This window comes from Pleurodeles waltl, chromosome 7, assembly GCF_031143425.1.
Source record: "Pleurodeles waltl isolate 20211129_DDA chromosome 7, aPleWal1.hap1.20221129, whole genome shotgun sequence".
Lineage (NCBI taxonomy): Eukaryota > Metazoa > Chordata > Amphibia > Caudata > Salamandridae > Pleurodeles > Pleurodeles waltl.
This window is the reverse complement of record NC_090446.1, coordinates 712686526-712700529: the sequence shown is the minus strand read 5'-3', so window position 1 is coordinate 712700529 and position 14004 is coordinate 712686526. Positions and strand designations below refer to the sequence as shown.

At 43.4% G+C, this 14004-nt stretch overlaps 1 protein-coding gene across 1 annotated transcript in view; it reads right to left on the bottom strand.

Moving 5' to 3' along the window:
* Positions 1 to 14004, bottom strand: part of LOC138304580 (solute carrier family 22 member 4-like) — a 256341-nt gene that overhangs the window by 45948 nt on the left and 196389 nt on the right. Inside the window, exon 5 of the mRNA XM_069244752.1 lies at positions 13005 to 13131. Coding sequence (XP_069100853.1) covers positions 13005 to 13131 — 127 coding nt within the window. The remainder of the gene's footprint in view (positions 1 to 13004; positions 13132 to 14004) is intronic.

Below are 14004 nucleotides of genomic sequence, written 5' to 3'. Positions count from 1 at the left end.
GTCACAGTTGGAGAAAAGAGAAAGCAGAAAGCTGCAAGAGAGAGCTGAAGGGTCAGGGAGTGGCTTTAAATGGATTGAAGAGGCCCCTGGTGGCTTCAGGATTACGCTGCCGCAGTATTCCGTGTTAGCACATTTAATTGCTGCAGCCGCATGTTTAAGAGGAGGGCTTTGAGCACCGGCACATTTTTATTTACATATTAAGCACTGCGAAGAACTATATAAATGTAAGGTAACCCGGAAATCCAAGAGGCTTAGCCCTGTCCTAAGGGGAGCGCAAGGGTGTTCTGACGTCAGACGTGCACAGTGTAATCTCTCAAAAAGAACAGGAAGCAGTGTGGAGTACTCTGAGTACGCCACAGACAGGTTGAGGCGCAAGCAAGACGTCACGGATGTGGATGTGTGGACAGGATAACCTAACATGATGGAACATAGGTTAGAGATAAGCTGCAGAGAATATGCACTTGTCTCTCATAGAATTAGATTGTTGAGCTATCAAGCCACAGTTTGAATATTTCCTCCAACATTAGCATGATAAAAATGCATTTTTATGTTATTTTTTGCCTGAATTTCTTCTTGCATTTCTGCAAACCCATTGTCCTTTGATTCTATTTTGTATTCTGCTCTGAATTAGTTCACTATTTACTTCTGGTATAGAAGGAGAGAATAGGCAGGGTCAGTTGGCTAGTGAAGTGCTTAGGCCAAGTATTGACTTATTCCTAGACAGTCGTATTTGATCCTTCATCAAGAATTGCAAGAGCAGGATTTAATTATTCAAAGAAAGGTACATTTTCTCTGCAAACAGAACTGTAGTTAAGGCAACTCACTCTCCTTGCCCTAAAATCCTACTAAGTTTTAAAAATCTTTTTAGGTTGAGTATAGCAGCGCGCAAGTGCTGCTTTTCCGACGTCTTGGTATCTGTTTGGGCTTTTAACCACGCCCACCTTATGCCCATCACTTTCACTTGTTCGTGGCCATGTCTTTCAAAAATCTTTTGATGACATTGGTAAATGCTTTACGTTTGTCCTTCCTTGGGGCGGTTTTGTTACCAACTTGGGGACCGACCCTGCTACATGGATAATTGCACTTTTGCAGATATGTTTGACTGGGAACTAACTTCTTTTTCCTTTTGTGTCTCTCTTTCGCGCTCATGCTCATGGCAGCCATAGCATTTTGAATTGGCTTGCTTATGTCATCTGTTTTACTTTTCGTTTTCAATTTATGTGGCAAGAATGTCCAGTTCGGAATTTACAACGCTAATAGCTCTAACTCGAGCAAACGCGAGACCCATTGCATTGCAAATGCTTGTTAAATTTACGGTTAGAAATAGAATGGTTCTGGGAAAATCATTTCTCTGGTGTTTTTTCAACATTGGTTTTATGTGATAGAAAGACTTTAAATATAACAGCCAGATTTACAAACATTTTGTGCTGAGTTCGCATCACAAAAGTGATACAAACCATCATATTTGTTTTCCTAATTTGCTTTCCAGTGCAAAACCTGCTTTGTGCTGGAAAGTACCCTAAAAGTCACGCAAAGCTGTGGGATGCATGGCTTTGCAATACTTAGTCCCAAGGGAGTGTTACGTGGGTGGTATCTATGCCTTTTGACGCACAAACTTCTCTACAAACAATAGTAGACAGGGTTTCATGCCAAAAGTTAACGCCATTTGAAAGAAGGCACTAAAAGGAGAAATCTTTTCATTTCTCCTTTATTTTCTAACTTTGCACGCGTGCTACACTGTTCAGCACACATACAAAGTTTTACATGAAGTCTAACCATAATAGTTTGTACTGGAATGGTACTCTTCCAATACAAAACCTATGCTAGGCTCACGCACACACCCTTCCACTATGACGCAAAGGTGTGTGCCAGGCGCAAGGCAGCTAAAATCTATGCCAGCACCAGGGAGAGGGGAGGAGAGAGCCATATCTCTGTATATATGGCCCTTTCCTGCTCTCTCCCTGTCATGCAAGCCAGCACAGCATCTTTGGGTACTGCATTGCCTGGCATCTTTAAATCTGGGCCATGGTGCAGTCGTGCCTGTGTTGGCGCTAAGCAGCCAAAAGGGCTCCAGCACAGGACAGAGGGAAAGGACAGGAATGCACAGAATCGGATAAGGACAGTGCATTCCTGCCCTTTCCCTGTGACACAGGACAGTGCAACAAGGTTACCTGCTGCACTGGCCTGCACCACAAGCCCATAAATATGGACCTAAATCTTTAAAATCCTCATACCTGCAAAGCTCTCTACAACACTGACCCTGCCCACCTGAACCGCTGCATTCACTTCCACCAACCTTCCAGGCACCTCTGCTCTGTCAGTCTCTCATTAGCACTTACACCACGTATGCACAACAGAGGAGCAGGGGGCCGTGCCTTCTTGCACCAGGCCAAGCTCCAGCAGCACATCAGAGCCTCCTCCTCTCTTTCTCAAGAAGCTGAAAACCTGGCTTTTTGAGAAAGACCCCCAGGACTAGCCTCACACCCCTGCAACAGAGTGCCCGTATACTCTCACAGGTGATTAGCGCTTCAAAACCACTGATAACATAACAACATAAGAAAACATACATTACCATCCATATTGATTGGCAATGTGTTGGCCTATTAAGGTACCAAATTCACAAGTGGCTACCAAACTTCGCAATGATGCAGTATATCCTTAAATGGGTCAAGCTCCAATTTGATTTCTAGAGTAATAATTTAATCTCTTCCTAACAATGTGTAGTTTCACATTAAATTGTAATTTAAGTCTTTCCAAAGCTTTACATAATCATAAAACACTGTGGGTTTTAATCCTAATGGTGGAATATTTGTGAATAAATTATCAAAAATCTATTACGTTTTGGCCCACCAACAAATTTAACAAAAATGTATTCCCATCAACAACAATCATACAACTCATACAACTAGTAAACAAACCAAACCACCTATTTAATCTCTATGCTTGCTTAACTGGGTTTTGTAAAAGTGGTGGTGGATTTCCATAATGTTGAATTTTAAATTAAATGTATGAGAGACAGCGTATTTGGTAAATAATATTACTGCTCTATAGACTGAGATAAAGTTGATGAACAAAGATTCATATGAAAATCATTACCTTGAGTTAGTAAAGCTGTTTATCCAAAGCGAGTTGAAGATCTCAATTTTTACGGCACAGAAAGGCTTAGTGAAATGAATTGCCAAAAGTATTATGCAGCTTGAACATTGAGTGGCGTTGCTACACATCAAATTAGTGCAGACTCTCCAAACACCATAGATGTACATGATGAAATGCCCTGATCCGGAAGATAAAACCCCGGAAGATATCTTCACTGGTGCAGCCAAAGCAGGAAACCAATCTCGAAGAAAATCTCAGCCAGCAAGAAAGCACCGTATGAGAAGGACTAGTGAGATCACAGAATTCAAAATTCTTGTTAGCTCTTGAGCAGGATGTGTACACCACCAGGGACTGCAAAGGAACTTGTAAATTGAATAAATGTGCTGGAGGCAGTGACTTGGAAAAAACAGTTGCTTTGCAATAAATACAGGCCCATATTTATGGGCTTTGTAGCGCATGGCAGAGCAGCAAGTTACCTTGTTGACCTGCCCTGTGTCACAGGGAAAGGGCAGGAATGAGCAGTAATTATCAAATACTAAGCAATCCTGTCCTTTCCCCCTGCGCTGGTGCCTTTTTGCCAGCCTAGTACCAATGCAGGCACCCTTACACCTTGGTGCAAGAGTGTCTGTGCTGTAAGCAGGATTGTTTTTTGAAAAGGAAGGGACACCTTCCTGCACAAAAACAATCCTGAAAGGCTTTTAACTCTTTCTATGGGTGCGGCACAATGCAGCACACATAGAGGACAAAAGTAGGGGAAGTAAACATATTTCTCCTCGTTATACCTCTCCTTGGGAGGCGTATCTTTTTGGCCTATTCCCAGATTTGCAAGTTCTTGTACATTTGGAATGAGCCAAAATCCATGAATGTTGCGTGGGAACACTCACACAACACCTATGAAAGCGCCTCCCTGGTGCAGAGTAATGCAACACAGAGATTGGCGCTGCATTACAGTACTCAAGGTTTATGAAGCCATGTAGAGCCAAGCAAGGTGGCCTTGTGTGGCTTCATAAATCTCACCTAAGGTTTGCCTCGCTCTTGCACCATGTTGCATGGGTACTGAAATCTTTTTGCCCCCCCGGGGGGGCAGATGATGCAATAGCCCTCACTCTGCCCCCAGGGCGGCAGAAAACCCACTAGGCACCAGGGATTATGTTTTAGAAAAGTCTAGGGGAGGGGACTGCCCAGAACAGGCATGGCAATGCTCCACCCCACATAAAATAGGCACAGTCTTTCTGACACCCCCTGGGGGGGCAGATGGGGTTAATTACCCCAATATGCCTTGGAGTCGGGAGTACAAAGCCCACTAGATACAGGGAATATTTTTTTTTAAAAAGGATGGGTAGCGGCCGGCCCACCATAGTTATAACCATGCCCCAACCACTAATAAGTATGGATAGAGTCTTTCTGCCACCCCCCCCTGGCAGGCAAATGGAGGTTGTTACCCCTTATCCACCCCTGAGAGGGGGGGGGGGGCAGGCAGCCCTCTAGACGTCAGGCTATTTAAAAAAAATAGAAGGGTGGGGGCTGCCCACCACCAAGGACATTGTTGTGCCCCACCCCCAATGAAGGGGGGGAAGAGTCTTTCTGCTTCCCCTGTAGACTAAAGTATCTCATCCTAAGGACAACCAAGAGGACATTTGACTATTTTGAGTGTTGTTTTTACACATGTGACAGAAGAATCCCATTATCGTCCTACTTGCAATGGTAAATGGCTGCACTTTTTGGGCTTGGGTAGGTTACCACCTGGAAAAAACATAGCAGGCCCAGATACTTCTGAAAATTAGACATCTGGGGGAGTCCAGGGTGGTGTGTTTCACATGCACCCCACACCATCTTACCCACAATGCCCTGCAAATCTTAAACGATGACTAAAAACACATATTTTCTTCACATTTCCTTGAGGAAAACTGGAATCTGTAGGGAGCCAAAAATTTGTAACCACAAAGCATCCCCCAGGTTTCCTGATATAAACAGTAAATCAATAGTGTGGGTGGATCAAGAGACCTTGACACAAAATGACATACATGGAGAGATTAACAATAGGGGAAGCTGTGGGATTTGGGGCCATGCCTGGCTGCCACCCATGGAAACCTACCAACCAAATTTTTTGTAAAGTAGACAACCAGGGGATTCCACGGTGGTGTGTCTTGTGTGAATCCCATCACGTTTTCTTAGGCACTATGTCCTGCAAACCTTCAACTTTGCCTGACGTCATGCATTTTCCCTACATTTCTGTGATGGAAACTTCTGGAATCTAAACGAATCCACAACATTCCAACCACCCAGCATTGCCCCACCTGTACTGAAAAAAACTCAGCCCCACGTGTGTGACTGGGCCTTGTTCCAGCGACAAGAATGGATTCAACTGAGGTCAGTGGGTGTCTCGCAAGGGCTCCTATTGTTTGAGCTGTTCCTGATGTAGCTTCAGGCCCAGCCACAAGGGCACTAAATATACCCACACATGTGAGGTACCATTTTTATCGGTAGCTTTGAGGGAATGCTGGGTGGAAGGAAATTTGTGGCTTCTTGCAGATTTCAGATTTTTGCATCACAGAAATGTGAGAATAATGTGTTTTTTAAATCAAAGTTTGAGGTTTGTAAAAGATTCTGGGTAAAAAAAAAAAAGAAAGTGGTGAGAGCCACGCAAGTTAGCCCATCCTGGATACCTCTGTTTCAAGTTTTCAAAAATGTACAGGTTAGCTGGGTTTCCCTAGGTGTGCTGAGCTAGGTTTCAAAATAAAGAGCTATCCACATTGGAAAAAAAGGGTCAGTTTTCGGTGGAAAAATATGATGCGTCAACGTTGCATTTTGGATCGTTTCCTTTCATGGGCACTAAGCCTACCCACACAAGTGAGGTAACATTTTTATAAGAAGACTTGAGGGAACATCGAAAAAGTAGAACATTTGTTATCACCAAATGGATTTTGCTGCATTTCTGCCTTTCAAATTTAAGCCAGTGTATAAGAAAGATGATATTTTGAAAAACATCCTTCAAATCATACGGGTGCCCACAAATTCAGAGATGTAGAAATAACCACTGGTCCTAAAATCTATATCTTGCCCTCATTTCAGGAATACATACGTTTCCTTGATACCCATTTTTCACTCTGCCTAGTTCGCTGTAGGAATTGGTCTATAATCGGTATTCAAAGAAAAACCATAGTACAGTGCAGCTCAGTTGTTTGCTCTGGGTACCCTGGGTTCTTGGAGAACCTACAAACCCTACATTGCTGCTTTCTAAAGCGTCTAGCGAACGTAATGGTAAATTGCTTTTGTCAATCTGCCATTGTGACAAAAAGTTACGGATGAAAATGATGTTACAAATGCCAGTTTTTCCGTACTCATTTTGAATATTTCTTTATTTCAACAGTTATTTACCTTGGGAAAACCTTGAGGGATCTACACATATGAACCGTTGCTGAATTTGGAAATGTGTCTACTTTTCAGAAATCTATAGCTTTTCTGGATCACCCAGGGTTTTCACATTGGTTTCCACCATAAATTGGAAGTAGGTTGAAAGCACAAAACACAGGGAAAATAGGATATCTCTTGGAAGAATGCCCAAATTGTACAAAGTTAGGTTTTGTTTTTCAACTCTGCATGTTCCTGAAAGTTGGGAAGATGGTGAATTTAGTACAGGTTGAGAGCACAAAACACAGGGAAAATAGGATATCTCTTGGAAGAATGCCCAAATTGTACAAAGTTAGGTTATGTTTTTCAACTCTGCATGTTCCTGAAAGTTGGGAAGATGGTAAATTTAGTACAGCAAACCCTTTGTGAGTGCCATATTTAGGGAAAAACCTGATACCTTCATCTGAAGCACTTTTTCCTTATTTTTCTCATAAAACTCAATATTTTGCTATATTTTGCCTATTTTCTCAGTCCCCTCGATGGGAATCCACAAATCCTGGGCACCTTTAGAATTACCATTATGTTGGAAAAAAGAGGACACAAATTTAGTGAGGATAGCTTATGTGGACAAAAAGGTATGGCGGCCTAAGAGCAAACTATACCAAATAGACAAGAAAATGCTGATCACTGGGGGTCGGGGAGATGGGGAGACCTAGCAGTGAGGCAGTTAAAGTAGCAGTTTTTGAATATATCATGTAATTATAAAAATTTTAAAGACATATTGAAAGAGAAATCATAGAAATAATAGAACAACTATGAGACAAAATAATGAATGGGAAGAGGTAACCCCTGCCATACACTATAAGATACTGCAAGTCACTGAAAAATTCTATGATCATATAGAGAAACGGGGCTGATGGCCAAGTTCCATTATGTTGTCATAGAACTCCGAGGTGACTTACAATCGCCTTTTAATGTATTGAAGATAACAATTTATTCACTCTTCCCATAAACTATTCAAATCCTTGATGTCTTGCACTTTCATATAAAAGAGATAGCATATTTGCAGACATGAAGAATAAAAGTAGAATATGAAATGTGAAATTAAACACATCAAAAAAAGCAGTTAGTAATTTGTTGCAAAAACATGTTAGAATCTATTGAATGTAAGTCAGATTAAAAATGCTGTTCCTCAAAAATATGCAGAAACATTCAGAAAGATAGTATCTGTCCAGAATGAACATGTTGTCTTAAATATCTCCCTTCTGTTGAACTCCTCCCAGACCTACTTCTATTACACATTGGTGGTGCCCATATTCTTCCTTGAGGCCACCATGAGCAGTTGAAAATGTAAAATAGTCTGAAGTGAGCATTATGGGGTGCTCCAAGCCGGGAAGAATGAATAACAGAGCAGGAAGCTGGAAGGTGAGTGAGTCCTTATGCCACAGGTCTTTTCCTTTTGTTGTTCTCTGGGTGTCCTGGTCCCACCCAGGACACCCCCAATTAGCCCAAGATCATTGGAGGTTGTTGGGTTAGCTCTATGGCATCCACAGCCCTATCCAGCTTTCTGCACGCATGCACCTCCTGCTCTGCACACAGGAGCAGTATTTTTCTCTCTTTATTTAAAGAGTGCCACACAGGTGATGGTGTGCCTACCACCCCCAGACAAGAGCATGGGGTAGCAGCAATGACCACAACCAAGGAGTCCTTGTCCCAGGGAAAGGGTTCCCTGGGACAGCACCGTAAAAGGCCTTCCTCTGCCGCATGGTGTCTTCATTGTGTTAGACCCTAGTGGATGAAGTCCCTGGGCCAAGAGTTGGCTTGTGGTGGTGGCCCCATACACACCTCTCTCGCCAACTAATTAAATAAACAGAGATGCTCTGACCCCCAAGCCATTGCCCGCGGGGTTTAAAAAAGAGATCAGATGGCAAGCCACACACTCAGCTACTCATTTATCTTTGTTTATAAGACCCATTTCTTTTACGTTGGACATCTAGGGTCCCATAGAGCCAATGATCTACATTTTTTTCATCTTCGAGAAACATAACAAAGCACAGAGAACCCTGTAGGTGTCTACCAGCTTACATCTCTATAGACCACTGACCAGTTTGACAGACCAATGCTCACTCAGACCCATGTCAGATTTCTCAGGAAGAAGACTGACCCTATCTCACATTCACAGGGAGACAGATCTAAAGAAAGGAGTTGTGGTATGGTTTTAAGACTTCCTAGAGGCAGGACTACAGAAGGCCTGATGTCATGCACACTGAATTCCTGCTGTCTTAACATCCACAACTAGAGCTAAAGAAGCTGGCAAGTCAGGATCTGGAGAAGTGTCCAGTCTGTCACACAAATTGCTCTATACTGGTAGAACCAATGGCATACGGCAAAACGATGGAACCACCCTGGGAGTGTTGTAAGAGGGTCCTGAGACTCCAATATCGTACATATTTGTTAGGATGAATAGGGATCCCAGGAAGGGTATCCCAACTTCCTCCACCCCCGTACTGCAGGAGCTGCAGGGGCTTGCGTTTTGACTGTGATAGAAATTCACTCCATCCCCTCGGGAGCGCTCACGGGTCCCTATCCATAAGACCCCTGGCCAATATCATCAGAAACCCCAGACTGAACCTTATCTCTGATACAGGTGGAACCCCTCTCATCCTCCCTCTGTCCGAAGACCTTCCACCATGAAGGCCAGCTTCCACCTGTGCATGACTGGCATCATCAACTGTATGCAAAATAACTGCCTCAAGCTCAATACTGACAGGACTGAACTACTGATCTTCGGGAACAACACTTCCCCGTGGAACGGCTCCTGTTGGCCTGCTAAATTGGGACATTCTCCCACCACCACCACAGACCACACCTGAAATCTCGGCATCATCTTGGACAACAATCTCACCATTAAGAACAAGATCAATGCAGTCTCCTCTGCCTGCTTCCTCACACGGCACATGCTCCAAAAGATCTTCAAATGGCTACCAGTTTACACGAGATGCACTGACACGCAAGCCCTCGTCACCAGCTGCTTGGACTACAGCAACATATTCTATGCAGAAATTACCACATACATCCTGAAGAGACTGAAGACCATTCAGAACCCAGCAGCCAGACTCATCCTCGACCCCCCCAGATGAACCCACATCATCCCTCACCTGAAGAAACTCCACTGGCTCTCTGTCCACAAGAGAGGTCAATTAAAGATTCGGATTCGAACCTACAAAGCCTTGCACAATCAAAGACCAAAATGCATCAACCACCGCCTGAGATTCCACTAACCCTCCAGATGCCCATGCTCCGCCTTACTCTCTCTCGCTCACACCCCCAGCATCCACCAAAGCAACAGTGGAGGACACTCCTTCTACTTTGCCGCAAAGTCCTGAAACGGACTTCCCCCTCCATCTCTTACTTCACCCTCTCTTCAGGAGTTCAGAAGGGATCTCAAGACCTGTCTGTTCAGCTGAGCCACCCAAGCAGCTTAGATCTCAGCACCTGTATACCCTTGCAGGTGATTAGCTGTGCTTTATCGATGTGTCTTCCACATTTCAACTGCAGTTTTTCTAGTGGCCACCAGGTGTCACAGAAAAGCAGCAAACTGGTGTTGTTCAACTATACCTCTATTTCCATGCCGCTTTTACAGTCTACTGAGGGCAAACTCGAAATGCTCCAATAGGCAGTTCAAACACAGAAAAGCAAGAAAGCAACACATAGCGCAAGGCAAGAGATACTGACACAAAAGCCATCCAAACCTGAGAAAGGCATTGGCTTTGTGCAGTATTATATACGATGCAGGCTTCTGACAGACAGCTGGAGCTGTCTTTAGAAACATCACAATAAGCTTGACAGACACAGGCAGCCCTGCACTAAAGCCTATAAATATGTCAGTGTAAGTTCAGTATCTCAGGTTGTTTCACACCACGTAGAAGCAGAAACACTTTTTTGCAATACACCACTGCATTAGAAATGCAGCTAACTTACATAAATTCTTCTTGGGGCATGTGGCCAAAATTTGAAATGCCCTCGCAATCCATATAACACACACCTCACCCCCTTCTCCATCTACACAGACTCCTAAAGAGCCTTCTTAAAATAAAAATTGCCAAACGTGAAGTTTAACTGAACCTGCTGCTCTCTAAAGCCCCGTATTACCCAACGTTAACAACCTAAGAAATATCCTCGCAATGGTATGGGTTAGTTACTCAATGAATTGCCTGAATCTATGGCTGTGGGTTTTATGTCCTCCCTGCAAGCTGCAATCCTGTGGTTGATCATGCTATGCCTGTATTTATTTGCGGCTGGGTTTCCAGAAAGTACTCTTGTACATCTTTTTTTAAATGTTGTAACTTAGTTCGACGCTTTCCTAATATTCTTCTACCCTTTTGCTTTTATTGCATGTATACTCCATTCTGAAAATAACGAAAAAACAAGTATTTCACCGATATGCACAACCTACATGGTATGTGTCCGCTCTTTACAAAACTCCTACGAATAGACAAATAATAAAATACGGGGGTTGGGCGTTACAGCACAAGGGTTTTGGGGCAAACGACTGGCAAATTATGATTTTTACATCACATTGAATCTGTGACACTTCGGAACACTGAATAGGACTTAAAGACACCTGTGCATAGGGTTTAAAGTTTGGGCCTTCGTACATATGTCCTCGCTTAAACATTTTGGTAGCAGATCACTAATTACTTGTACTTTTAATGCACTTGATTTGGAGATTCCTCTTTCAATCTTTATTGTTCTTAAGGGTATTACATATATGGCATTTTGACCCTTGCATTCACTAGTATTTCCCCAAGAGTAAGTCTTGGGCTCAGAGTTGTGAAAAGACTACCAAATTATTTTACTTTCTAGGAAGCCAACCTACCTACCTGAATATGAAGTGCACTCTCTGCCCTCAGTTTAGAAGTTGGACAAGCAACACTAGCTCTTGGGTGCGGATCTGTGAGCCTGACATTGGTGAGAAAATGTCTGTGGCCCTGAAAGAAATAAGGTCCGTAGTTTGTTGTGCCGTTCATTTCACATGTGAAGGCAATTGTATATGATAATGGCTACATTTTCCCTCCAGGTTGGAAACATTTTATATCAATTTTTAAGGATTTTCATGTCCATATGTGGGCATCCGGTGACGAAGCAAAAGGATATTTCATAGCAGTTGATGAAAGTAGTTTATTGGGCCATAGCGCTCTAAAACACACCATTCAATCTATCTTCAAAGCAAATTAAATCTGGGAATCTCACCAGAATCTCTTTGAAGGAGTCTGTGAGCCACCCAAAATTACTTACAGCTTGTCCTCTCTTTTCGCCCTCGTATTCCTGGCTACTTTCATTGCAGGTTTTGTGTGGTGAAAAGAGGCTGGAACATTTCACACTTGGACCCCTGGTACAAACAAATACATTTATACCTCAAATACCACCAGTATGTACATAATGACTAAGGGGGTCATTATGACCCTGGCGGTCTTTGACCGACAGGGCCAAAACGACGGGAGCACCGCCAACAGGCTGGCGGTGCCTCCCGGCGTATTTGGACTGTCGCACCGCCGGGGCCGGCAGTATACCGCCATTTTAGCCCCGGCGGTGATAATCCGCCAGGGCAGCGCTGCCCTGGGGATTATGACTCCCCTACCGCCAGCCTGTTTCTGGCGGTTTGCACTGCCAGGAAGAGGCTGGTGGTAAGGGGACTCAGGGAGCCCCTGGGGCCCCCTTCACTGCCCATACACTTGGCATGGGCAGTGCAGGGGCCCCCAGGTAGAGCCCCGTCGCGCATTTCACTGCCCGAATTTCGGGCAGTGAAATGCGCGACGGGTGCTACTGCACCCGCTGCACATCAGCATTGCCGCCGGCTCAATTACGAGCCGGCGGCAATGTTGATGTGACATTTCCGCTGGGCCAGCGGACGGTATCTCTGTTACCGTCGGCTGGCCCAGCGGAAATGTCAAAATAGGGAGCCAGCCATACCGCCAGCAATGGCGGTATTCTGGCGCCCGCAACCCCGAGGTTGTAATGACACCCTAAGTGTTTTAATCACTTTCTAGAGTAATACAAAAATACACCCCATACACCTCAACCCTAACTAATTCGAATCCCTTTAAGATATTGCACAGTGGTGTTGATTCTGATGTCACTTCTGTCAAGGTGATTTCCTGTGTTGCTACGTCATATAGTGTCCCTTCCTGTGAAATGGTCCAGTGGAAGGTCATCATTTTGTTAATTCACTCCCTGGGATTTTTAAATGTTGACTCCTACAAACACGGAAAGTACCACGTTCATTTAAATAATAGTGCTACTGATATTCTGACGCTATCGGAAAGCACTTAGGATTGTAACGTACATAAACTACTTTGATTACTATACATTGTCTCTTGGGAAACCATAGGGTGAATTGAGTTGCTTGAAGCTTGTTTTACCATCACAGCAAGTAATTCAAAATGTACTTTGCTGTCAGTTGTACGCGAGCTAATAATAAAATCGGTTAATCTGTAACAGCAGTTAAAACAATCAGCAATTGAACAATATTCACTCAAAGCAATAAAATACGCTACCTCTGAGGTGGAAAAAATGATAGCTGGAGCTGTAATACCATTCTTCCTGGCAGCCTTTCTGATGATGTTTTCAGCCTCCTCAACCCTTCCTTGGGAGATCAGCCACTGGGGGGATTCAGGAATTATCCTGCAATGGCAGTAAAAAGAATTTAGAGGAAAGCCCAGCAATCAAATGCACATCGTACATATTCATATGGTTATCATCTGGCAGGCATATGCAAACAAAATCGAGATATTCAGTTGTAGGACTTCTAAAGATATTTAGGCCTGGTCGAAATGTGTGTGATTTCCTTTGTGGAATTTGCATGAAATTCCGACATAACTACATACATTATGCAAAATCCTGATACATTTTGCACTATAGTTTAGAACAAAATGTACTGTTATTTCCTTTTTGGACAGGGGGACACACTTTATAAAATGGTGTGATTTTGCATATGGCAGAATAACAACCCCTCATGTTCTGGTGGCTCATGCTTTTTCTTGTTCCCACCATAACCTTTTTTTTTTTTTTACCTGAAACAGTTATGTAACATTCCATAATGGCATCATTTCAGGGATTATGCGTAATAAGCATAACAGAAAATGCCAGAAAATTCAGCAGCAGTGCGTCTCTCACAAAAAAATCAGAAATCTGTGTGCTACCTCTCATGGTTGCAAATTCTAGGGATTCTTAAATGTTTCCAAGAGTACTTGTGGATCCAGTTCAAAGATTTCACGAACACTCTGGGAAATGTTTGGTGAAGTCCATCCTAAATCATGTGCACACCATTCTTTCTGCATAATAGTTTACACTGTACAACTGTGTTATGAGATTGCATTCTTTTCCTCGCTTACACTACGGGGAAAATATTGCCCCTATGCAATAACACCTTGTCATGCGCTTATACAAGTTGGAAAGAGATTTACGGCCTGATTTATAGTTCCGCAGGTGAGTCACTTTGTTCCGTATTACAAGTTCATTATATCCATTTTCACTAAATCAGGCACTCACTCCCGT